Source organism: Alnus glutinosa, chromosome 8 (assembly GCF_958979055.1).
Source record: "Alnus glutinosa chromosome 8, dhAlnGlut1.1, whole genome shotgun sequence".
Lineage (NCBI taxonomy): Eukaryota > Viridiplantae > Streptophyta > Magnoliopsida > Fagales > Betulaceae > Alnus > Alnus glutinosa.
Genome location: NC_084893.1, coordinates 3,837,889 through 3,864,557, shown reverse-complemented (window position 1 = coordinate 3,864,557; position 26,669 = coordinate 3,837,889). Strand labels below are relative to the sequence as shown.

The following is a 26,669-nucleotide window of genomic DNA, read 5'->3' as shown; positions in this document are numbered from 1 at the left end:
GAAATGACATGTTTTAAATTTGTGAAAAACTAAAGGATTCATGTTAAAAATAAAATAATAATAATAATAAAAAAAAAGTGACAAGTTTTTCAGGATTTTCGCAAAAATTTAAGAATTTATTTTATATTTACCAAAAAAAAAAAAAATTGTAAATTATAGGCAGGAGGAATAATGTTGAAATTGGTGTACCACCATTGGATTCCAAATATGATCCAACTTGGTCACAATTTTATATAATATATATATATAATTAAATTGTAGAGACTGTGGGAAGCACAGCACGTGGTGGTGCTGGCCAGCATTAATTTCTTGGTTGCGGAAAGAGTTCAAATTAGCAGCTTTTTTCACCGGTCAATTCTTTTTAGCTAAAGTGGTCTGGTTGGTTGGAAATGTTTTTTTCTTTTTTTTTTTTATGCCCAATATAAATGCTCTTAGCATTTATGTCTCCTCACCTTTTTTAAAATCTCATCACGTAACATTTATCACGTAAACAATAAATGAGACTCCAAAAAAAAAAAAAAAAAAAACATTAAATGGTACGTGGCATAGACTTATATATATATATTTTAGATAGAGCTAACGTTATGGACCTCGTCTTAATATCATGGGATAGATATATTTTTGGTCAATTAAATTTGGGGTTTTGACAAATAATATTACGAGTTTTTAAAAATGATTAATTATTCTCTGAAATAAGCAATAAAAAAACAAAACAAAAAAAATTAGTATATGTAGTTAGAAAAGACAGAATTTGTTAATTTGTTAAATAAGGGTGACCGAACCACCCCATGACATTAGAAGTGGTTCGACCACCCCTTTTGAGCATATCTGAAGATGGTTCTGCCACTTTTTTTGGTCGGCTTGATTCATGCTGATGTGGCACAATAATAACTTTTGTCGACTTTTCTAATAGCAATGAACAAATTTGTTTATTTTTAAACACTTCACAAAGTGATTAATCATTTTCTAAAACTGAGTGAATTATTCTGCAAAACTCTGAATTACAGAAACCAAAAATACAATTATCCTTGATGTCGTAATAAACTCTCAGAATATTAAATTAATAAAAATAATAAACTTAATAATAACGTATTTTGTGTTTTTAAGTTATGTATTAATAGTTTTGAGAAAGAAAAAAGTATTTTAATCGTTACTTATTATTCACTTTCACGAATCATGATATTACGCCAAATAGAAAATCTGAATTTTATGAAGATTTTATTTATTTATTTATCACTTTCTTCAAAAATTATAACTCCAAGAACTTTTTATTTTTGTTACAAATGGGAGCCTTCGAACTCTCAATTTTTTACTTCGATAAGCCATGGTAAAATATTCTTATTACCTAATTTAAGCTCTTTTTTTTTTTCTTTTTTCTTTTTTAAAGTTTTTTTCTTTTTTAAGCTTCCACTTATTTGATATCAATTGGATGAAGATGTGATATCGTCACCTAATTAGGCTGAAGTCCCCATCAAGAATTGATGGTGACGCCTTGCATCATATCATTTGCGCCTTTTTTTTTTAATATATATATATATATATATATATATATATATATATATACATAATATGAACATAATAGTGGGCATGCGGTGTTACGGCAAGTACGGATTGTACCTTGTTTGGAGAAGGGGACAATCCTCATGTGACGTGATTAATTTTAGTGTTTGGTTGGCTTTTAGACGCGTCGTAAAGTTGTTTTTGCTGCATACGGCCAAACAAAACACGCTTGTCTATCCAATGGGACATGTGCCACATGGCCCGACGGTCTCTTTATGAATGTCACATGCACATCCAATAATAATGAGATCCACTATTTTGTGTCCCTCCCATCCCCCTCCCTCCCTCCCTCCTTCTTTTTTTTTTTTTTTTCCTTATATATTTGTTTAGGCATTTTTATTATTTCTTTATAATGATGATAAAGAGAGTTTCTTTAATTAGTGGACCATCTATGGCAGATGGATCCACTATAAGCCAATAATTAGATGTAATGTTAGGCCATCAACATGTGATTCCACTATGAGATTCACTTTTATGAATGTTTTTTTCCTGAAGAGTATTTTTAATTATTATAATGTAATTTAGATCGTGTGCAATAAGGCAATACGAACAGCTTACGATGAAAAGCTCAATAAAGCCCACCTTATTAAATAGGTGTTAAGATAGCTCGAGTTGGCCCACATCTGTTCAAGAATTATCTGTATTGCATGCCGGTGTCTATCCATTTCAATGAATACAGTTGTTTTAGAAATCCTTATCATTTGGGGATGTATATATATATATATATATATATATATATATATATATATATATTATAAGGTGGCTTTAGTCTTCTTAAGGAAGGCAAAGAAAAGTATACTGGCTCTCTGATTTTAATGTATTTACTTTTTTAAAAAGAAAGAAAAAATGGTTAAAGGTTAGATGGATGAGGCAAGTGTTTTGTGGCCTTTGGATCTAGGTTAAAGGTGATGTCTTCTTTAAAAAGAGGGATTTATTGAAAAGTTTCTTGTTTCCTACCAAACGAATGAGCAATAAGAGACATTTGACGTGAAATAAATAATAAAGAAATGATCATCAAAACTATGATCTTTCATATTTGATCTTCCCCATCCAAATCCTAACTCACATCTTTCTATGTCAAACGTTTAGCACGGCACTTGCAAGTCTAGTGTTACAGAAACATTCTTTACACACATATTCTCTTAAATGAAATGGAACCCACATCACATGAATATCACCTCATATAAACGAGTGGATGTGTAAATGATATATTATGAGTATTTTTTTTTATCTTTTATTATATATATATATATATATATATGACATACATGCACAAACGGAGCTTTGTACCCGACCTCCTTACAAATTTGGATTCCACCCTTCGCTGTTTATGTTATACTAGAAAGGGACAATGGTTTTAATAGCTAAGGAGACAAAATAAAGATTGACAATAAACAAGTGTAAAAAAGAATTAAGCCCCATTTGATACGTAAATGGGAGTGGTAGTTCGTTATGAAGATGGTAATTGTGTTGCAGCTTTGGCTACGGTTATCCCATACATCACTGATCCCACTACCGTTGAGGCATTAGCAGCGTGGAGGGCAGTTCTATTGTGTTGGGATTTAGGGTTCACACGATTTTGTGCTGGAAGGTGATTCCAAGAATGTAGTTTCGGCTATTCATGCGACTTTTTCATGCTTGCGTAGCTATGGTCATATCCTTGACAATATTCGTAATCGATTGAAGGATTTCCCACAAGCCGAGGTGCGATACGCAAGTAGAAATGCTAACCAAGATGCACATTTATTGGCTAAGTCTTCCCTTAAGTTCTTGATTGATTGTGTTTGGATGAAAGAGACTCCCTCTTATGTCTATAGTATTGTAATTGCCGAGTAAGGCTATTATCTTTGATCAACAAATGAGATAATTTTTCCTAATACAAAAAAGAAAAAAGAAAATCGTCACTTCAAATACTAGTATAGCAAAGACTAATGTGTTACTCATTATGTAGTGTAACACGTTTTTATAAGAAAAATGTGACTATTAAACTAGTTTATTTTATTTTTAAGAAAAAGTCCTCTATTTCTTTTATTTTTCCCGTATCTTTTGCCGTGATCAAGCAACAAAATCTCAAGCTAGCCACGAGGGCTGCCCGGTGTCAAATTGGGCAAAAGTCCTTTGATGACAAAACTAAGAGATCTTTTGAAATGACAAAAATGCTTTTTGTCAAATCAAAGTAACGTGGTTGTTGAAAAAATCAGGAAAAGATCTTCTTCTAATCTTTTTCTTTAATAATGCTTACCACTCTCTCCTCGTATTTTATTAATCATTATATATACATCTTTTAAAGAAAAAATAATAATAATACGTCAATAATCACATGCACGCAGCTCTATCACTCGATAATTATGACACTATGGGCTTGTTTGGTAAGTAATTGTATTGTGAAATATATGTGTGTTGTAGAATAAGAAGTGATTGATGTGATATAAAATTTAAGAATGTTTTTATAGAAAAGTGAAAAAGTTTTGTTTTGTAGTGGATTTTTTTATTTGAATAATAATAAAATATAGTTGATGTGATATAAAAAGTGTAAAAAAGTTAAAATGTTTTTGATTTGATATTTTTAAAAGAAGTGAAAAGAAATAGAAGGAGAATGAAAATGAGTTGCCAAACTAGCCCTATACCACGGTGTCGTTACCACCTAAGTTCATTTTGAAACACTCGAGAGAAAATTCAGTGGCTTTAGGATTAAGAGAAATAAAATCACAATTAACTTTTAAGCTTCTTTTACTCCTTGACAGCATGTCATTCTACCAATTTGTTGTGGAAATAAAATAAATACATTAGTAATGTTTCTTATGCAAAAATTATTTTCACATCAATTTTAATGTACAAAGTATATATATATATATATATATATATATATATATATATATATATATTTTAATATGTCCACATCAGAGGGAGGAATGAGATTCGAATTAGTGACCTTCATTTCATAAGACGTGGTCCCCAACCGATTGAGCTAACCCTTAAGAACAATGTGTACATTTGTTTTACAGAAAACATTACTTTATATATATATATATATATATATATATATATATATATATATATATATATATATATATATATATATATATATATATATATATATATGCATCATAAAATAGGAGCAGCATGTGAATTTAAAACTTCTTCTTTTTTTTTTTTTGAGAAAATGATCATCTTATATTCCATATCAAGTAGAATAACCTTGCTCAGCAAATACAATTAATACTCTGAATAAAAGATGGATGATCCCTTATGCAGACTATATCTTCCATAGACATTAAACACATTTTTAGCTAAAAGACGAGCAGCTCTATTGGCTTTCCTCTGTACATGATGAACATCAGAAGAAGATTGCAAACTTTGCAGCAGTAAATCCTGGAGTCCTCAATGAGTTGGTCAAACCACTGCTAGCATCGACCTTCTTGACGAAGAGCCTCCACCACATGCAGAAAGTCACCTTCCAAAATAACCCGTCGGATGCCTCTATCATAGCAAAAAGTTACTGTCCGCTACGCCGTTACTGCCTTTGCCGCATCGGGGTCCTGAACATAAGGGATAGAAGAGGGAAAGGCTGCAACGACCCCACCCCTACTGTTTCGAGCCAAACCGCCCAGTCCTATCCTCTTTGTGCTTTTATCAATTGAACCATCTCAATTTAGCTTCACATAGCCCTCTAGAGGTTTTGTCCAGACCTTGCCATCTTGCCCTTGCCCAACTTCTATCGAGCGCCCTACCAAGAAATTATCATATTCATGCACTTTCTTATAAGCTCCGCCGCCTCCTTTGTCTGGATGCTCAACCCTACATACTATGTTACTCACTCGTCATTTTTATACACATAATCATATCATATCATATGTTTTATGCCTTATTACTGTCTAGCTTGAGCTCCTGATGTATGTTGTCTCTGTCATGCGATTGGTACTATTTTTTTCTCTCTATATAAACAAGCTAGCAAACTGGTGTGTAAACCTCGTTCGTACATTTAATTTTCACCAAACTTGCTTTTGTAAAACATACTTTTGACCATGATGGGTATAGTTTTCCAACCTATAAAATGAACATGATGCCGCCCACAAGAAAAAGGTTTATGACCATGATGACAATTAGAGAAATAATGCATGTTACACGTACCTCTTTGGTGTGGCTGAGTTGGAATTAGGGTTCCTGCCATTAGGGTGTTCAAATTGCATTCAAATTGGGGCAATTAACATAGCAGGGTTGTAAGGTTCACTTATTTTGAGCAGTGTGGGGTATGAGGCCCATTTGTAACCATTCATAAAAAGTGTTAGTCATTTATGTGCTATTGTTATAAAATTGATAATAAATTTAAAATTTTATTAAAATTACTTATAAAGTTCAGTTTTACACAGCAAATAAGTAATAAAAGATTTAACACCATGAATATCTTTTATAAACCACTAATTGTATACCAGTTATTCATTTTTTTAAATATGAGATCAACGTATTACATCAATAATACATATGGTCCGTCTTGCAAAGGAATGTCTTTGTCTCAGTGAATAACGGTTTTCACTGAGAAAATTTTTTATTGTATTGTTGATATTATCTTTATTGAGAGCGGTGCTTAATTTGTTTTTTTATATATAAAATCTGCTCAGTTACCCTTTTTTTTAAAAAAAAAAATTAATTAATTAATAATTAATAATGATACAGGTGGGCTTGTAGCTATTTTGTGTGTGTGTCCCCAAATTACACAACAATTCCAACACTTAATTAATTAGAAGATATTTTTTTATTTTATTTTTATTTTTTTATCAATTAGAAGAGATCCTGATCCGACTGACTTGCACGTTTTGCCAAATTTTGAGGCCAGACTGACAGTAGTTGACGGGCTGGTGACCAACCAAAGCCAAGGTGTCAACAAGAGTCTTCAAAAAAAAAAATATTGAAAATGGTACAATTTTTTTTTTATTTTAGTGGATTTCAATACGTGGAATGATTTATAGTATTTGCCTTTTTGCTGCCTCGGATCCACATGTGGTTCTGCAGTGAAAGTTTTAAATTACTACTATATAAAGACTATTATTTTTTTTTCCTCTTTTGGTATAGATGGCAAGTGGGAATGATGAATTAAGCAATAATGACCATTTGCCCAAGCTTAGAATAATAAAATTAAAAAAATATATATATTATAAAGTGTGCTTAAGAGCATTCCTAATTTTCTAGTAAACTATTTAAATTTTGAGTAATGATTCACTACCACCTAAATATACAACTTTTCACCATCTTGCATATGTGGCAAGGTGGTCCCCCGCCTTAATTTATTTTTAAAAAATAAAAAAGTTCAAAAAGTAGTGGGAGACCACCTTGCCACATAGACAAGGTGGTGAAAAGTTGTATCTTTAGGTGGCAGTGAATCATTATTCTTAAATTTTACTACTCAAAATAATTAAACATTACTTTTCACTATTTTTTTAATATTCACATTTTTAAAGCAGTCTCACCATTTTAGCTATCTTTTTTCACTATTTTATTCAAATATTTTTTTTCAAAGATTTATTTATTATTTCTCTAACGTTTATATTTTTGAATGTTTGTCTTTTCTTAACAATCATATTTATGAATATTTATCTTATTATAACAGTCATATTTTTTAAAAGATAATACATTCTGTAAGAATAGGCTGTAAACGCTTCATTTTACAGCAACTAATTATAAGTGGACAAGTTATTAAAAATAAAAAAAAATACAATAAACATGAAAACACCATATCCTTTCAAACAAATTAAATAACGACGAAATTAAACCCCTCATTTCAACAATCCTTTGGCAATTCCTTGATGGGAATTTCACTCATCAGCAGCCGTTGAAGAGCTCTGACAATGCCGGGTCGAGTTCAAGTGTACGAATTTATTTGACCCCAAGTAGTCCATCCAGGTCCGATTTGAGCGATTATTCCAGCATTCCAATTTTGTCCTCTTCATCCCATGTGTGCTGATTGTTGGCGAGGACCGGTGGCGTCGTGCCCCCCATGAAAATGATGAGATCGTCAGCTTCGGACCCTCCAAACTCGTTGTCTTTGTCCCTCCCCGGTGTGGCCCAGTCATGTGAATCGTCGTGTCAAGTAGTGGCGGACGCGATCATGATACATCTATTCTCAATGATGGCGGTGGCGGCGGCGAATACCTGTGCGGCAGTATATATCTTAACGGTTAAAGGCGTTCTCTTTTAAAAATTTGTCTTATCCTAATAGTCATATATATCTTAACGGTCATATTTTTAAAATTTGTTTTGTTTGGACTTTAAAAAAAAAAAAAAAAAAGTCATACGCTTTCTGTATAAATAAGCGTTCGGATAAGGAATAAAAAAAGGAAAAAGAAATGAATGTTTGCTTTGAGTGTGAAAAAAGAAAAAAAAAAAAGAGAGATAAATTTTATTATTTTTTATTCTTTTGGTGAGTGAAAAATGCTTTACTCACCAATCAAAAGTCACAATTTTTGTAAGGCTATAGGGGAGAGTTTATTATTATTATTATTATTTTAAATTTTAAATTTTTAATAATTTACTTCGTCAAAATAACTAAAAACCAATTTTAATGAGGCTATTACAAATGCTCTAATGTCACGAGGATCGTGGTCCTATCGACGATGGAATGCCTCGTTAAAATGAATAGTCAATTCAAAAAGAAAAAGAAAAAGAAAACGATTAAAAAAAATGGGGGAATTATCCACTATGGTGATAGGGTAATATATGGAAACACCTTACAGTATATTATTGTTCAAGGAATATAAAATATGTAGAGGAAAAGGGGAAAAATAATAATATGGGGCAGTTCTGTATTAAAAATTTACATCTACCACTGTGAATTGCCTTGACTACATTGTACTTTGATTAAATTTAATCATATTTTCACAAACAAAAAAAACTTGAATAATTTTTATAATATAAATATCTCTATTTATAAGAAAGGTGAGAGAATAAGAGTACGATAATCCACTTCAAAAAAAAAAAAAAAAATTACGAGTATGATAATCATATTAAACCTAAATATAAAATATTTGAGTATCAATTTAATATGAAAAATATATAATCTAATAGCAATAACGTTTTTCGCTAAATTTGATGGAAATAATTTTTTTCAACACAGTATATTAAATTGACATGTATTTAATCACGTGAATTTTTAATAGAGCATATTGTTAAAGTATTGATTAAATGATTAAATTTACCTATTTTTACCAGCTTAAATTTTTGGGACAAATGGTGATTTAATACGATATTATAGCAGAGGTCTTGAGTTTCAAACCCTGTCTCTTTCGTTACTTCTCATTTCAATTAAATATTCAACGTGTTGAGCCTTACATATTAAAGGAGAGTTGAAGCCTATACGTGATGGGGAATGTTAAAGTATTGATTATATGATTAAATTTAGTTATTCCCATTAACTTAAGCTTTTGAGACAAGTGATTTAACGCATATAATTCTCACTTGTATTTTTTAAATGCATCTAAAAATTACATATATTTTATACATATATTAATAAACTGAATTAAAAATAAAAAAAAAATCTTATAACACGATTTAGAAGAAAACTTTATTCCATAGGTATTGTGAATTCTAGTGCATAGATAATGAATATAATTTTTATCAATATAAATCTAAAATTAAATGACCAAGCTCTCGCAAATTCAGTCATTATTCATTAATGGGCATCAGCTTTTCGATAGAAGAAATGAATATAACAATATAAAAAGAGCTAGCAATAATAATAATAATAAAAAAAGAGCTAAAATACCATCGAAAATTGGAAATCAAACAAACAAAAAAAAGACAAAAAGGTTGTCGGAAAGAAAGGCGATAACAGCGAAAAGCAGAACCATCACTGACTCTCATGACTTTTGGAACCCCGAAGTTGAATCGAGTTCAAAGATGCCCTTTATTAATAAATAAATAAATAAAATGACATTTACTTGCTTCAAATGAAAAGGTAATTGCCCAATCTATAAAAAAAAAAAAAAAAAAAAAAAAAAGAAAAAGAAAAAAAGAAAGAAAAGGTAATTAAAATAATATTTACTTGATGTCTAATTCACTCCTGCCCTCCCAACTATGCTTCTGGCTCCACACCTTTTCGCAGTATGCAATAATTCTTCTTTCTTTGAATTTTTAATTATGAGAATACGGGCTTTTTTGGTAAGTGACATTACAGAACAAAACAGAACAGAGTAGTGGGTTGTTAATTTTTGAAATTAGTAAAAAGTGATGATGTGATATAAAATAAAAAGAATTTGTATAAAAAAGTAAAAAAAATTTGTATTGTAGTGAATTTTTTTATTTGAATAATAATAAAAAATTATTGATGTGATATAAAAAAGTGGGAATGTTTTGATGTTGATTAGTAGTAAAAAATATAAAAAAATGAAAAAAATGGTACATAAACAGTACTGTAATGTATTGTTCCTCGACAAACAAGCCCGTTTCTTTTTCTTTGTTCTAATGTGTAAATAGACTTGTCAGAAGGCAGGGTTAGATCGGTGAAGTATATATTTTTATTATTTTATTTTTACTTTTAAAAGATATTATGACGTAACATAACAATTTTTTTTTTGTTTTTATATTTTTAAAAGTTTTTTTATTTTGGTTATTTATTAATAATTTATTTAAAAATATTAAAATATTAATTAAATAATTAAATTTACTTATTTCTATCTGCTTAAACTTTTATAGCAAATAATGATTTAATATAATATCAAAGCAAAGGTCCTGAATTCAAATACTGTCCTTTTTATTTACTTTCAATTTTAATTAAATATTTACGTGTTAGGTATCGGCTATTAAAAAGGAGTTTGTGCCTATACATGAGGGAGAGTGTTAAAATATTAATTAAATAATTAAATTTATATCTTTTTTATTAATTTAAACTTTTGAGACAAGTAGTGATTTTAAAAAAAACTCAAAATTTTAAATTTTTATGGAATAAACTCTTTAAATTTTGTTTTTATCTCATAAAAAAGTTTTTGTTTTACTTTTGTCCTCTATTTGCTGATATTATGGTTCCGTTCCTGCCAGTACTTATTGCGTATAGATTTAATGGATTGATTTTTTTAAGAGACAACAATGAAGTTTTATTTATTTATTTATTTACTGTAGCTATTTTGAATCATAATATCTAATTGACGACGTTTTCTTTCAAATTTGAATAAATTTCCTTTTAATCTATTAGATTAACACTTGTTTATAATGCATGTAATTTTTACATATAAATGCATTTTTGATAGAGTATGTGATTTTCACATATAATTTAGACACATATAAATTTAATAAACTGAATTAGATAAAATTTCTCAAACCCAATTAAGAGGAACACTTTGTCCACCTTTAATTGGAAACAGCAATAACGAAGCTCTCGTGAAGAAGGCTTAAATATTGTATGTATAAAATATAAATCGACTCATATATATGAGTCTTAAGTGCACGATTTAATGTAAATCTTATATAATATATAGTTTAGATCTTTATGTTAGAATTAATATTTGCAATAGTCATGGAGAAGCACACCATGTAACATACACTTGTAATGAAGTGTGTAAAATAATGTTGACAATGGCAGCACACAAAATATGTGGAAATCCTAAATTGGAAATTACAAAGAAGTACATTGTTTATGTTAGGGAATCGAACACTTGCAAGAAAGGCCTACGATAAAAGAAGAATAGGTGACGATTTGGTGTCACACTCTAGAGGGTGGGAGCTAAAATGGTAGCATGCATTTAGGTTGGGGTTGCACCGGAATAGAGACTTTCAACAAGTCAATATGAAAAAGTCTTTATAGAATTCGCTTGTTCAAACAACTCACTCTATGTTCGGATAAGTAAGGTCTATAAAGACTCTTTTACAGTTGTTGAGAATTCGAATCAGTAGCTTGAATAGTTTTGTGTATACTTTAAGGGATAATTGTACCATTGGTCCTTGTGGTACTATAATTACAAATCATTCACTGAACTTGTTTTTCGTCCACCAAGTAAACAAAGTCCGATAATAGATTACAATACAAATGATATTTAGAGGTTATCTCACTATTTATATGACGTGGTAAACTAACGGATTCTGTTAACTTGGTGGACGAAAAACAGGTCTAGGGAGTGATTCGTAATTATAGTTTACCACAAGAATTTTTCATGAACTTTTTGTATCACATAAAATGATTTATAATTTAGACTAATTTTAAAGACTAGTGATGCATTTATCTCGTACTTGAACCTAGTAAGAAAAATGGTAAGCTGTCTTTTTGTCTTTTTCTACTCGTTTATAACAAGAACAAACTCTCTAATTGGAGGGCGGCGTGTCGGGTGAAATGTGTTTGGTGAACCAAAAATACTTTGCTTTTCTCTTTCCCATAGCAAAAGTAAGCGGGTATAATAAATTTTTCTACAATTCTACTTGCAATGTGGCATGTTTGGTTAAAAAAAAAGACACAATTTTATTTAAATCAGTATATAAAATTCACATTTGCTTTAAAGTAAGTGATTTTTTTTAATTTTTTTTTTTATGTGTATTTTTGATAATAGATATGAAAATCTTATTAGAAATATATGGAAATCAGATATTCTACCTAACTGAATTAAAAAAGATATTGTTTTGAGGAAAAAAATCTTAATTTTTTTTTTTTTAAAATTTTTAAATTTTTGAAGGGACAGGGTAGTGAGGTACAAGCACGAAATCGCTGAAAGGTACAGGTGCAGCATTGCAAACTTGGGGTTACTAAAGTAAATAAAAAGAGGTTTTTCCATGGGGGGCTTATTTGATATTTGCTCAAAGTGAGTAGAAAAGGTTGCGACTGTTATTGGCTTGCAACTACTCCGAGTGCTCCGTAAGCGGTCCTTTTCCTGGTTTTCCTGCAGATTTAGTGTTGTGGGGTGTTCTCATTTTGGTCTCTCAGCCAGAATTTGGGTTCAAAACCAGGTTTTTCAACTGGGTATTGGCTGGTTTCTGGTTTTTTTTTTTTTTTTCTGCACTTCATGGTGGCTGTTTGACGGGTTCTGATCTGTGAATGGTTCTGTTGTGAGAGAAAGTTAAGAGTGTGAGACTGTGTTAGAGAGAAAGGAAGAGATGGAGGACAAGCCTGAAGTTTTGGAGGCTGTGTTGAAGGAAGCTGTGGATTTGGTAATAGATCTGAACAGCTCGAAACATTTTTTTGGTTGCTAATTTTGTTTGTTCTATGCTTTTTGTTTGTGGAAATGGTTCTTTGGGTTTAAAGTTTTGGACTTTGTGAGTGTAGGAAAACATTCCCATTGAGGAAGTGTTTGAGAATCTGAGATGTAGCAAAGAGGGTCTCACTACGGAGGCTGCAGAGGAGAGGCTGACCATTTTCGGGCACAACAAGCTTGAAGAGAAAAAGGCACTGTTTCATGCCCATACTTTCTTGTTCTTTGGTTAATTCAGAAGTTGGCCCTTTTATTTTTCTCAAAATCTTGTCTTCTGGGTGTTTTTCAGGAGAGCAAGTTCTTGAAGTTTTTGGGATTCATGTGGAACCCTCTGTCTTGGGTGATGGAAGCTGCTGCTATCATGGCGATTGCGCTTGCGAATGGAGGAGTGAGTACTCAGCTTTTCTGGTTCCTTGTTGCTACGTCTTTGAGAATTCCTGGCTCGCGTTTTTAAATAGCACGCGTTAAATTTCTGCAGGGAAAGCCCCCGGACTGGCAAGACTTCGTGGGCATTATAGTCCTACTTGTCATCAACTCGACAATTAGTTTCATTGAGGAAAACAATGCGGGTAATGCCGCGGCCGCTCTCATGGCTCGTCTCGCTCCAAAAGCCAAGGTATCAGATTCTTCTGTTGCAAATTAGTGATATTTAAATTTGGTTTGCGAGACTGGTCTTATTTATTAGATGTTTATTTAAGAGTGATTAGAATTTGGGGAGTTATCATTTTGTTTCTATTTGGGTAATGCTGAAACATCTGAAATTCTTATTTTGGTTTCAATTCTGATGAATTTGTTATAAAAAAGGTTCTTCGAGATGGAAGATGGGGTGAGCATGATGCTGCGGTTCTGGTTCCCGGTGATATCGTCAGTATTAAACTTGGAGATATTATACCGGCTGATGCTCGTCTTCTTGAAGGAGATCCGTTGAAAATTGACCAGGTTGGTCTCCTACTCTCAGTGTTTTGCATACAATATTTATATTTTATATTAAAGTTGACTTTCCGTGTTGGGCTTCACAGTCTGCACTTACCGGTGAGTCCCTTCCTGTCACGAAAGGCCCTGGAGATGGCGTTTACTCTGGTTCAACTTGCAAACAGGGAGAAATTGAAGCAGTGGTCATTGCCACCGGTGTCCATACATTCTTTGGGAAGGCTGCTCATCTTGTTGATACCACCAACCAAGTGGGCCACTTCCAAAAGGCAGGCAGATTGATATACTCTATTTTAATTCTTAAGTACTATGCTGTGCCTTTCATGATTCTTATTTCGAATTTAGTTTTTGTGTTATGTCGTTTTGTAGGTCTTGACTGCAATTGGGAACTTCTGTATATGTTCAATTGCCGTGGGGATGCTTATAGAAATTGTTGTTATGTATCCCATTCAAGACCGGAGGTACCGCCCTGGAATTGACAATCTTCTTGTGCTTCTCATTGGAGGAATTCCAATCGCCATGCCTACAGTTCTGTCAGTGACAATGGCTATTGGTTCTCATAGGTTAGCTCAGCAGGTTGGTTGGGTTCCTCTAGATCTCAATTTGAGTGGTATTTGTTTATGGTATGTAATGGTATATGGTAAAAATATTGACAGGGAGCTATCACAAAGAGGATGACAGCAATTGAAGAGATGGCAGGCATGGACGTGCTTTGCAGTGACAAGACTGGAACTTTGACATTGAATAAGCTTACTGTTGACAAGGCTCTTATTGAGGTCAGTTAGTAGATGCTGCTGCTTGTTCGTTACAGGTGTATCTCTTCCTGCAAAAAGAACGTAAAAAATCCTTGTTTTAAAATGCATGCCTGAATTTAACTCTTCAGGTTTTTGCGAAAGGAGTAGATGCAGATACTGTAGTTCTGATGGCAGCTCAAGCCTCTAGAGTGGAGAATCAAGATGCAATAGATACTGCTATAGTTGGGATGTTGGCTGATCCAAAGGAGGTAAATTAATTGATATCAGGATTATTCCTTTCTTTTGTGATAGTTATGCAGTTCCTCATGCTTCATTTGATTATTGGATTGAAATAAGGATTTTTTATCTGCTTCCATTTTTCTTCTTTTTCCTTTCTTGCCACCAAAAGGCACGTGCTGGCATTCAAGAATTACACTTCCTCCCTTTTAATCCCACGGATAAGCGAACGGCATTGACTTATATTGACCGTGATGGTAAAATGCACAGAGTCAGCAAAGGTGCACCGGAACAGGTAAGCTGTCCTCCCTACCTTTATCTATGTGGTGGTCTTTGTTTATCACTATTTCATCGGAATTTCCTGTCTGCAAAATGAATTTCAGATTCTAAACCTTGCCCATAATAAGTCAGACATTGAGCGTAGAGTTCATGCTGTGATCGATAAGTTTGCTGAGAGAGGCTTACGATCTCTTGCTGTGGCATACCAGGTAACAGGATTTCTGCTTTTCTCTTTTATAGTACTATGGAAATTACACAAGATGGTTATCATTGTTTTGTTGTTATGCTATATTTACTTTTTCACTACCAACACTCCTTATATTGGAATATTGCATCCATTTATCCATTTTATGCAGGAAGTTCCAGAAGGAAGGAAAGAGAGTGCTGGAGGCCCGTGGCAGTTCATTGGTCTAATGCCTCTCTTTGACCCACCTAGGCATGACAGTGCGGAGACAATAAGAAGGGCTTTAAATCTTGGAGTGAATGTGAAAATGATTACAGGTATGTTTTATTGGCAGTTGAAAACCAGCATGCTTTTAGCTTGGTAGTTGAGTAGCTACGTCATCTCTGCCCGGAATAATTTAAAAGCATAATAAAAAGCTATTGGGCATGAGGGAACCCTTTTAGAATTCAGAGTCGCATGACGTCATTTAATCTGGTTCTGAATATGGGTTGAGTTTCAATATTTGGACTCTGCCCAAAATTCGACCTACAAGTTCGAAGCTTGCTTGACCACACCCACTGGTTCTGGTGAGTGAGGAGAGCATTGTGTGTGAGCTATGATACCATATTTGTTATTGTCCTTTAATTAACTGAAATGGGTTGGAAAAGGACTTTGGTTTTCTACATTTGTAATGTTATCAATCAGCTTTCCCAATATTTCTCTTGTATCGCTTGTTTTCTGAACCTTTTTGCCACCCTCCCAGTTCAAGATATAGTAATACTTTTTTTAGTAGTTTTCTTGTGTTGATGACCCTTGTGTTTTCTTTCAGGCGATCAACTTGCAATAGGAAAGGAAACTGGACGTAGGCTGGGAATGGGTACTAACATGTATCCTTCATCTGCTTTGCTAGGACAGAATAAGGACGAGTCTATTGCATCTTTACCGATTGATGAGCTGATAGAGAAAGCTGATGGCTTTGCTGGTGTTTTCCCTGGTATGTTTTAATCGATTTTTGATTTTTTGATTTTTTAATTTGAATTATATGCCTTGTGTCGAACAATTTTAATTGTCACTCTTGGTTCTCAAACATAACTTTATGTTGTCCTTGCTTATATCGTTTTGCTTGATTCAGAGCACAAATATGAAATTGTAAAGCGCTTGCAAGCTAGGAAACATATCTGTGGCATGACTGGTGATGGAGTGAATGATGCTCCTGCCCTCAAAAAAGCTGACATTGGGATAGCAGTTGCTGATGCAACAGATGCAGCTCGTAGTGCTTCTGACATTGTTCTTACAGAACCTGGTCTTAGTGTTATTATTAGTGCTGTTTTGACCAGTCGGGCAATCTTCCAGAGGATGAAAAATTACACCGTAAGCATTGGTTTCAACTTCACTGTATTATGTTTATAATTTTACATTGATTGTCAACATAGAGTTATTATCAGTGTTGTTTTTTTTTTTTTTTTTTCAATATTTTGAAGGCAGTTCTCATAATAATTTATATGAAATTTATTTTGATAACAGTTGTAATAATTCTTATCAATTTACTAAATTTTGTCTCATGTTTGGCAGATTTATGCAGTTTCCATTACAATCCGTATTGTGGTAAGCTAAGTGTTCTTTGATTTTTATAGCATAGGTGGCATCTTCTATGTGCAGTTTTTGCAATTCTTTTGTTTATTTATTGCGCGAGAAAGTTTAATCAGTTACTTTCCACTCTGAATGTGTTCTGCTTCTTTGATATGGTAACAGCTTGGCTTCATGTTGCTCGCGCTCATATGGGAGTTTGACTTTCCACCTTTTATGGTGCTTATCATTGCCATTCTCAATGATGGTATGGGTTTCTTTTGTCAAGCAAAATATCTGCTCTCTCTCGCTCTGCATTTGTGCGTTGTGTGCAGTGCATGCACTTATAATGACATATGAGACACTAAATATTTAACTAAATGATAAATACTATAATTCTATCCACCATTCATCCAACAAGGTTGACGTGACACTCTCAAACTAATCCTTGTTAAATAAAAAAAAAGATCAAATGGTTGATTTGGAGTGCCACGTCAACATTGTTGGACAATTATAGGATAAAAATATAGTATCTAGAGTTACTCTTGAACTAAATAACTCAAAAATAGGCAGCTAGCTATCTTGTTTAGTAAGAATTGAAATTTTACCAAATAGATATCACAAGTTCTATCTCTTGTCAGCTCCATATTTCTTTGTGCAACACTTTCTGTTGGTGTTACTGTTGTAAATTGATTGTCATGGTAGTGAAAACTCGTCTTCTGTGCTAATTGATTAAATGCTCTTCTAAATTTTGTATATTCTCTTGCTCTAACATATCATCTCTATCTATTGTTTTTATGCTGGTTACAACTTCTCATGAGTTTTGTTACTTACTAGCATTTTGACATTTTAGGTACTATCATGACAATATCCAAAGATAGGGTGAAACCATCTCCTTTGCCAGATAGTTGGAAGCTAGCTGAGATTTTTACAACTGGCATTGTTCTCGGTAGTTACTTGGCAATGATGACAGTCATATTTTTCTGGGCTGCATATAAGACAAACTTCTTCCCGGTAAGATGGCCCACCTTCAGTTGTAAGCAGCAGGCCTTGGTTGACCCTTGTGATGAGAATATGTTTAAAATTTTATTTTCGGTTGCTTATTTGTGTGCATCTGAATTGTGTTTTTATGCCCATGTATTTGTTCTGGCGCTTCTTTTGGTTACTTTGTGATCGTCATGACATACTAATTGATATTGTGCCTGTTACTTTTTCAGCGAACATTTGGGGTGTCATCCCTTGAGAAAACAGCTCATGATGACTTCCGAAAGCTTGCTTCAGCAATATATCTGCAAGTGAGCACCGTTAGTCAGGCCCTCATATTTGTGACACGATCTCGAAGTTGGTCCTTTGTTGAGCGTCCTGGGTTATTGCTTGTGGTAGCTTTCATTATTGCTCAGCTGGTGAGCCAACTACCTGCTCATTTCATCTTGGGTTCTTTGCTGTTTGATAAGAGGATAATTGATCCTTAATCTTTCACTGCAAGCAGATTGCCACTTTGATTGCAGTCTATGCAAGCTGGAGCTTTGCTGCGATTGAAGGAATTGGATGGGGTTGGGCTGGCGTGATCTGGCTGTATAACTTAATATTCTACTTCCCACTTGATGTCATAAAATTCCTCATACGCTATGCTTTAAGTGGGAGGGCTTGGGATCTTGTTATTGAGCAGAGGGTATGAATGGCACTGGTTCCTGGAGCTCTTTATTTAGTAGTATCTTTGTTATTAGCTGTTTTTGATTGATTTCTTTGTCATGCAGATTGCTTTCACAAGACAAAAGGACTTCGGGAAGGAACAACGTGAGCTTCAATGGGCACATGCACAGAGAACTTTGCATGGGTTGCAGCCACCCGACACCAAGATGTTTACTGAGCGAGCACATTTCACAGAACTCAATCAAATGGCTGAAGAAGCCAAAAGAAGAGCTGAAATTGCGAGGTAGGCGGTGATCCTAGTTAATTGGTTGTTTCAACTTGACACATGAAGCATATTAGAATTTCCTATCTTATTACCATGATATCCTTCTGTTGATAATTAGATTTGCATGAATTTAACCAAGAGTCATACTGCATAATTATATTAGAGGGTGACGGACATTGTTTTGAAATTATTCCTACAGAACTGCAAAATATTCAATGAGTTATTATTTATTTATTTTTTTCCCGCTATATTAAAAAAATTTGTTAGTTCTGTTTGGTCAAGCCAGTTATTACTATAGTTTTTGTGTTATGTGAGTTTGCCGGAGGGTTTGTAAAGTTTTTACTTCCTCTGGACAAGTTAGATATAATTATTTTTTTATAAGTAATGTCAAATTTTATTAAAAAAAAGGTATGAGGTGCCCCTAAGTACATAGAGGATATACAAAATGAACGCCTAAAAAGAGGAAAACAAAAAGGAAACAAAGACCCCCTAAAAACCAGAAACAACACCCACAGCGAACCCACCCCCCCCCCCCCCCCCCCCCCCCCCCCCCCCACATAACCCCTTGAGACCTACCACGACTAATAGAAAACACCCCCAACACTGCCAACAGCACAGCAAGTTAGATATAAATTTGATGTCTTCTGCTTTGGTTTTGGATATGCCATGTTTTTGATAATGTTGGTTCATGGCCTCTTGCAGGTTGAGAGAACTCCATACACTGAAAGGTCACGTGGAATCAGTGGTGAGACTCAAGGGCCTTGACATTGACACAATTCAGCAAGCCTACACAGTCTGAGGGAGAGCATTAATTATCTTGCCCAATACTTCTTGAAGATGCTCCTACTACCGCTGAGAGTAAAGGCATGTAATCAACATGCCGTTGAGTTTATCTCCAAACAATCTTTTTAATATGTGATATACTATAATGTCCATTTTCAGCAGTTATAGATGCTGTGGTCAGCTCTTATCTACCCTTTTTCCCTTGTGTTTTTGGACACCTCTCAGATAAACTCTTGTGGTGCCCATGAACGCTTATAGTATCAAATGTCATATTGTGTTCATATCAGTAAGGTTTGTCCTTTTTGATTCGCTTCTTCAAAATAAGAAAAAAAAAAAAAGGTTTGTCCTTTTGATCTTTATCCTGCTGTCACTTGCAAACTCTTGCTAGTTGGATAATAATTAACTGGGGACCTTGAAGTTTTAGCTGCTTGGCTGCTTACCATTGCAGTTATTTTTCAAAAAAGAAAGTGGTGATTATATGTACATCTATGTAAAAAGATGTTTTATGTACACGTGGTTGTCCCTGAGCAGTTCAGGGGTCAACCTTTTGAATAGCTAGTTTGGCATTGATGCATGAATTTGATGTCAGTGCATTAGCACTGTGACTCTTTTTTACTGCTACAATAACATTGTACAAGAGCTTATCACTTTCTTGGACACAAAAAGTCATTCTTGCAAATTTTTTCCATTCATCTTCTTGATGAGGAAATCTGCAACTACTGATTGTAGTGCTAGTATCTATGATAATATCAGCAAAATATCTTAAGATATCTTCTCAATTTAAGATATCTTTTCTTAAAGATAGTTCAGAAAATTTTCTTCTGTCCAAGAATTTTTATAGTTGTTTACTATGTGGACAAAGATTGAGTCTAGTCATCTATTACTTTTATCTGATCTTTAAAAATAATATTTATAAGATCAAGATAAGTTCCATCAACCAATTTTTTATTCTTCTCATCTCTTCTTTTATATGAAGGATTAGGAAAAGAAGTTTCGTCTCCTTTTACTCCACTGGAGGATGGTTTATCTTCTCCTGTGTGTCTTTAGTATTGAACTCATTAGTTCTCCAAGTTTTAAATTATTCTGAATTTAATAGTTATTACAATATATCTATAATTTTAACAAGTTTGGCTTTAAAAATTGGGGCTTGAAAATGATTTGGTTAAGGTGCTATAATAATAAAAAAAAAAATTACGGAACATTTCCTATAATTTTTTCAATGGTTCAAATTTTAAAAAGGAGCATAATTGTCATTTTAATATTTTGGAGAATTTTGTCGCTTGTAAAACAAGGGACCGGCTTCTCTCCATTTCAAGTGAAATGCCTCTCCTATTCCCTTCCAAAGGAGATGATCCTATTCCTTTCCAAATTGGGGTGGAAGAACTTTTAACCTATTTTATAAAAATGCCAAGTGTTTCTTGATCATGTGAAAAACACACGTTTTTTAAGAAGCGAAAACAAAGTTAAAAGAAATTTTATTAAAAAAATATGTGCATCTCACATGTCATTTTTTATAGACTAGGTTGAAGGAAGTTTTTTCAACACAGTTTGGAGAAAATATGTGTCCTCGAAAAAATTACAGGAAGTGTTGTAGTTTCACTTATTGTTGGAGTTGGTTTTGAGCTTTGTGAGATGGGTTTAGAGCCTGTTTGAAATTGTGTTGGAAAATAGAGTATTTGTCTATAGAAAGCTTGAAAGAGTTTTTTTAGAAAAAAAACATAATTTTTAAAGCTTTTTCCAAAACACAATTTTAGGTTTTTTCAGAGAAAAAAAGTCAAAGAGTTTTTCTCTAATTTTTTATTTATTTATTTTTTTAATTTTTTATTATAAAACATACGTACTTTTGTTTCACAAATATTTGTATGTATTAAAACTACTTTTTAAGCAACTTTTAGAATTTGGACAAGGAATGAGTAGATGGTCTAATGATTTATTGCATGAAATGACATTAAACTTTGGTTGTTTCTAAAAAGGAATGAATTGAAAGACGTATCATGCTTTTCCTCTTGGCCTTTCTTTTGGACGTTTCCCAGAAACTTTCCTGATATGGTTCTTTTGCTGAGCTCAATTCTTAATGTTCACTTGCAGTTGAAAGTTCAGCATTTCTCTTAGTGATATACTTCTCTATGCAATAATATCTGTGACATTGACAAAGCCTAGTCTCAATTGTTTATGGTCTCGCTCCATTTCCCATGCTCACGTTTCATCGGATGGAGATCCCCTATAAGTGGGGTCCTGAAATTTTTCCCGCCCTTAGAATCGAGCAAAGGGCTATGAGAGTGGCTTGATGGCCCCCCTGTCCGAGCAAGTTGTAGGACATGCAGGAAGCCCACCTCTTGACTATGTAACTCTTCTAATTCTCATAGGTTATATGTTGATTATGTAATTATTATATTCATGGTCTCATTCAATTATAAATATGCTATTTTATTGCACAGTTTCTATTAAAGAATAAGAGCAACAATGTAGCCATTTGGGCTTATCCTATGGACGTATGTCATAGACCGAACTACGTAAAATCTTTCGTGTCTCTACTTTCTCTTTTTACTCAGCTTTGTCTTTATTTTTCTATTTAATTTTCTTTTCTTTCATTATGTACTCCTCTTCTCTATATCTATTTTTTTCTTCTTCTTCTTTATCTTTTCTAGTCTTTTCTTTGAGGTCATTACAGGATAGATCTATTGAAAACTCACAATCTTCACCACCTATGTGTGCCTCCACCATTGCTTGTCGCCACTCAACCATCCACCGGTCCCCTCACTAGTTAGTGCACCCCACTTGCCGCTACTTTTGATCTTTTGCTAAAGATCTCCTCCATCCCAACACATCTGACTCTTTTTTGTAGAGCCTTTTTGCTCTACCAAAAATATCAGATATGAATTTAGATTCTGGACCTTAAAAATATTCGATTTTGGTGATTCTATGCCTTATCACATCAAATGGCGTCTCCTCCGCCATTGTATAAATACCTCTTAGTCTCCCCAACCGGGCTAAGTTATAATGAGTTTTTTTTTTTTTTTTGATACCTACACCGTCCATCATGGGCTGCTACAACTAGCTTCGCTAGCAGCTTTCCTGATTGCATTCTCTTTTGAGGATCCCCTCTAACGCTATGGTTAGATTGCTGTCAAGATTAGATTTTCTTTTTAGTCTTTATATTTAGAAACGTGTAAATTTTTTTTTTTTTTTTATCAGTGCCGATTGTTTGTATTTTCTGCACGTTCAAATCAGGTAGTGTTATGCAAGGATCAATTGGTATTAGGATTAATTTGTAGCTTTATTTTAAAGCATTGTAATGGCCACTCACCCAAAATAAATTTGTATGAGAAGCAAACCTCGTTTCCTGTTCTGGTGATAGTCTCAGACCTTTAGAGGCAGTGCATATGGTGATATTAGTTACCTCTATCCCCCACTCCTCTCCCTCTTCCACCATATTTCCTTATTTTTCGTATAGGCAGAAGAAGCAGAAGCTACTGAGGAAAGTTAACATAATTTTATTGGGGTATGGTGATTAGGTTTTTGTAAGAAAAAGACATATCATCGCTAATTATGTTTTTATAAGAAAGAGATGCATTTGCCATGTTTTCCCATCTATATTACACATCCTGCTTTAGCAGCTTTACCCATGTAAGCTATCTCTTCAACAAAGTTCCTACTTCTTACATAATGCAACAACATGCTGCCTCCAAATGCCAACGGAACATATTATTTTATATAGTCTATAAACTAAGGCCGTATAAGGGCTCATGTAGTTTGCAATGACTTATTCTATTTAGTAGACTCCTGTAAAACTGTCGTATAACTGGATAGCGTGGCAGTAAAAATCAACTCTTGAATCAGCAATAACAATGTCATGTCATCCAGCTGTATAGCAGTTATATAGGAGTCTACGAAGCCTGCAATAAATGTGATTAGCTACGAACTTGATAATCAGACAGTAGTCTTTTTTTCCAATTGTATTGATCCTAGGTTGTCTTCGAGGGTGTCCTCGCCAGTCCCTTTGTACCTGTACCACCTTGAGCAAACTAGAAAGTAGCAGAAGTTCAAGACCTGTAGAGCACCAACTGTGTAATAAAAGTAATCCAATCTTCCCTTGTTAAGATCTTCCGGCAACCAATTTCCACTTGCAGCCCCGTTTGTCGTTCGATGAACTATTGATATCAGGAGACTACTCAAATAGCTTGAAAGTCCCATGCCACAATATAAAAAAGACCCGCCAATGCTTCTCATGTTCTCGGGGAATTGCTTGTAGTAGAACTCAACTTGGGCAACAGTAGCAAATGCTTCAACTAGTCCTGCTACCACGAGTTGAGGAATCAACCATAGACCTGACATCGAGGAAATGGCACCTCTTCTGTCTGCAATTCCCATATTTGGCTCGGTTAGAGCTATGGTCCTTCGACGCTCTTCCACCAAGGCAGATACTAGCATTGTGATTATGGCGAGAAATATGCCAATGCCCATCCTCTGGAGGATTGTGATGCCTCCTTCTTTTCCTGTGAGCCTTTGAAGGAATGGTACAAGTATTCTGTCATAGATGGGTATCCATATGGTCAAGCTCAGCATCAAGAAGACAACATATGTTGCAGGTGGGATCTTGAAGTTGGTGTTTCCTAGTTGTCTGTTAGATTGAACGGCTTGGAAAACTGCGTATGTGTTCTGTTGGACAATAACAAGATAGTATATGATGGCTGCAAACCATATAGGAATCACTCTCAGCAAGCATTTCACTTCTTCCACTTGCTGCATGGTGCAAAGGTTCCATTGATCAGTTGCTGATCCATCCGGGTTTATTTGGTCTTGGGGGGTCAAGATTGCTGCTTTATCCAGGAATCTGCCAACATTATCATCTTAGTCAGTTCAGTTTTAACACCCAATTAGCCCATTTGATCCTCAATTGCACAATTCTTAAAATGGGATACCTGAATTGGTCCGAGTAAGGAAGCCTGGAGTTGATAGAACTAGGAGATATATAGTTGAAGAGGGAAAGCCATGGATGTTCTGGTGGCTTTAACTGCCTTTTCTTAGTAGCAACCGCTATGACCTGTGCCACACTGGTCACAGGACTACCTGTGGCTTTCACTTTTACATACATTTTTGAACCAGCGAAAAAGAGTGCACATGACATGAGCATTAGAATTGCTGGGATTCCTAAACCTATAGCCCAGCTCACATTAGACTGCACATACACAATGAGTGTCAAGGATACCAGCTGGGCAAAAGTAAAGGTAAAGAAGTACCAATTGAAAAAGCTATTGATTCCCTTCTTCCCAGATTCTGTTCCAGGGTTGAACTGGTCGGCTCCAAAGGCCAAGTTGCATGGCCGGATGCCAGCAGCTCCTACTATTAGCAGTCCAAACCCAGCCAGCAGAAATGCCATTTGCCCTGCTGTTGGCCCTTTGCAAGTGTCATTCTGTCCTGATACGCAGTGGGGTGGATGCAGATTCTTGATTGCCGCTGTTAGTTGTATTGCAAGCAATCCCTTTACAGAAATAGACAAATCAGACATTTGATGCATCATATCAGATTTTGCAGTATTGCAGAATGCGGAAACAGAGAAACAGAGAAGAGGAAAGGAGAGAAGAAGGAGAGAAAGAAATATGGGAGAAGAGAATATCTTTGTCTGAATGAACCAAAAAAAAAAAAAAAAAAAAAAAAAAAAAAACTAACTTTAACTCAAGCGCATCTAACTAACTCCAGGAAGAATCCAGACACGCTCGTTCGATATCTCGTACGAGCCATCGAACGAGATCTGTTGATAATGGTCCAGAATCGGTCGTTCGATATCTCATTCCTACGAGACATCGATCTGTTGATGCATCACGACAGAAGTTAAATGACCTGAAATTTCTCATATGGTTGCAGGTGATGCAAGATATGATACAATCGTGATTTGTATCAAGCAAACTAGGAGCAAATTTGTTTGCACAATGCACACTAATGTCATTCCTTACTGGATGCATGCTTGATGAAAAATATGAGCGTGAATGGTGGTAGTAGTATTAGTACCATAAAGGAGGCGATTGTTGCAAATCCCAAAGTCTTATAGCGACCAAAGTAAGTGTCACAAAGGAAAGCTCCAAGCAAGGTGGAAAAGTTGGCGGTACCATTGAAGATGGTGATGATAGTTGCAGCTGTAATACTCTTCATGTTGAAGACACCAGTAAGATAGATCAAGAGGTTGGCCAAGGTTCCAATGGCTCCCAGTTTCTCAAAAGTTTCATTACCTGAAATGCCATGCAAATGGGTCACTCAGAAGCAAGGATAACAAACCCCAAATGAGAAAAAGAAAAAGAAAAAAGAAACAAAAGAAGAAGAAAAAGACTAGAGAAGGGCATGAAGGAGAAGACAAGCTCCCCTTCTCACTCACCTATGATAAATGGCATGGATTTCCATCCTCTGTAGTTGATTTTTGTCTCATCAGTTGTAATAGCTTTCTCATTGTCCTCCATGGTTCCTCTATCATTGTTCTCCATGGTCTCTCTCTCTGTCTCTCTGCTATGTAGGATGAGTTATATATATATATTAACTAATTGAGAGGCAGAATTCTAGTCCTTCCTAACCTTTTCACACCTACATTTTTTTTCCTTGTCTGCTCCTGATTGAGCCACCTACCCCTCTCTCTCTCTCTCTCACTCTCAGTCTCACTCTCAAAGGCCATTGTATCTCTGGATGAGTTGTATGTGAATGTGAATGAGTTGTAAGTCGTCATTCCTGACACAAGTCCACTGGAAAACAAAGCGGTTCCGTGAACGGTTGAAAATCCTGAGAAACTAGGCTTGGCAATATAAAGTCCAGAAAAAAAAAAATATATATATATATATATAAAAGTTTCCTCGTCGCTCAAAGTCTATAATTGGTGGGGAACTTTTTTTTTTTTATTTTGGGCTGGTGGAGCAGTAGCACTATCTATTATATTACACAGAGATTATACAAAGCAGTAGCCAGTAGCACTATCTGTCAGGATATGCTTTAAGCTTGGGAATTTTTTTTTTTTTTTTTTTTTAATGTTTGATCTAGATGTTCAGCATTGTGATATTTATACTTATCATTCTTATCGAAAATCTTTTCTAAATGCAGACTAAAAAGCATACAGATCACTCCAAAATATCTCGTGGATTATCTTCCTTTTTGGTTACCAAGCATTTTCTTAAGTATTTCATGTATTCATGTAGCAGATTTATATATAACGGATGAAGACCCCTTTTCTTAGACTGTTCAAATTTTACATAAATTCGAGCAGCCTAGAAGAAGGGTTTGCACGTTCTGAGTAGTTTAGTGTATAGAACTCACTTGTCCAAATAAACTACTCGAATTTTGGTAAAATTCAAATAACT

The 26,669-nt window shown here is 34.3% G+C and overlaps 2 protein-coding genes across 2 annotated transcripts; one reads left to right on the top strand and one right to left on the bottom strand.

The window, feature by feature from the left end:
* Nucleotides 1–12,315: 12,315 nt before the first annotated feature.
* On the top strand, nt 12,316–19,618 carry LOC133876373 (ATPase 11, plasma membrane-type). The gene is made up of 21 exons (XM_062314642.1): nt 12,316–12,681; nt 12,797–12,916; nt 13,012–13,110; nt 13,201–13,338; nt 13,527–13,661; nt 13,742–13,921; nt 14,022–14,228; nt 14,309–14,428; nt 14,536–14,655; nt 14,796–14,918; nt 15,007–15,111; nt 15,259–15,403; nt 15,895–16,059; nt 16,198–16,436; nt 16,638–16,670; nt 16,818–16,899; nt 17,485–17,645; nt 17,849–18,034; nt 18,121–18,303; nt 18,389–18,567; nt 19,252–19,618. The coding sequence occupies exons 1-21, from the start codon at nt 12,628–12,630 to the stop codon at nt 19,346–19,348; spliced, it is 2,871 nt and encodes a 956-aa protein (XP_062170626.1). The 5' UTR covers nt 12,316–12,627; the 3' UTR covers nt 19,349–19,618.
* Nucleotides 19,619–22,867: 3,249 nt separating this feature from the next.
* Nucleotides 22,868–25,858, bottom strand: LOC133875081 (protein NRT1/ PTR FAMILY 2.11-like). Its single transcript, XM_062313079.1, has 4 exons — nt 25,703–25,858; nt 25,342–25,559; nt 24,255–24,814; nt 22,868–24,166 (listed from the first exon to the last, which is right to left on the bottom strand). Exons 1-4 carry the CDS (start codon nt 25,806–25,808, stop codon nt 23,263–23,265), a joined length of 1,788 nt encoding a protein of 595 aa, XP_062169063.1. The 5' UTR covers nt 25,809–25,858; the 3' UTR covers nt 22,868–23,262.
* Between the last annotated feature and the right edge of the window lie 811 nt (nt 25,859–26,669).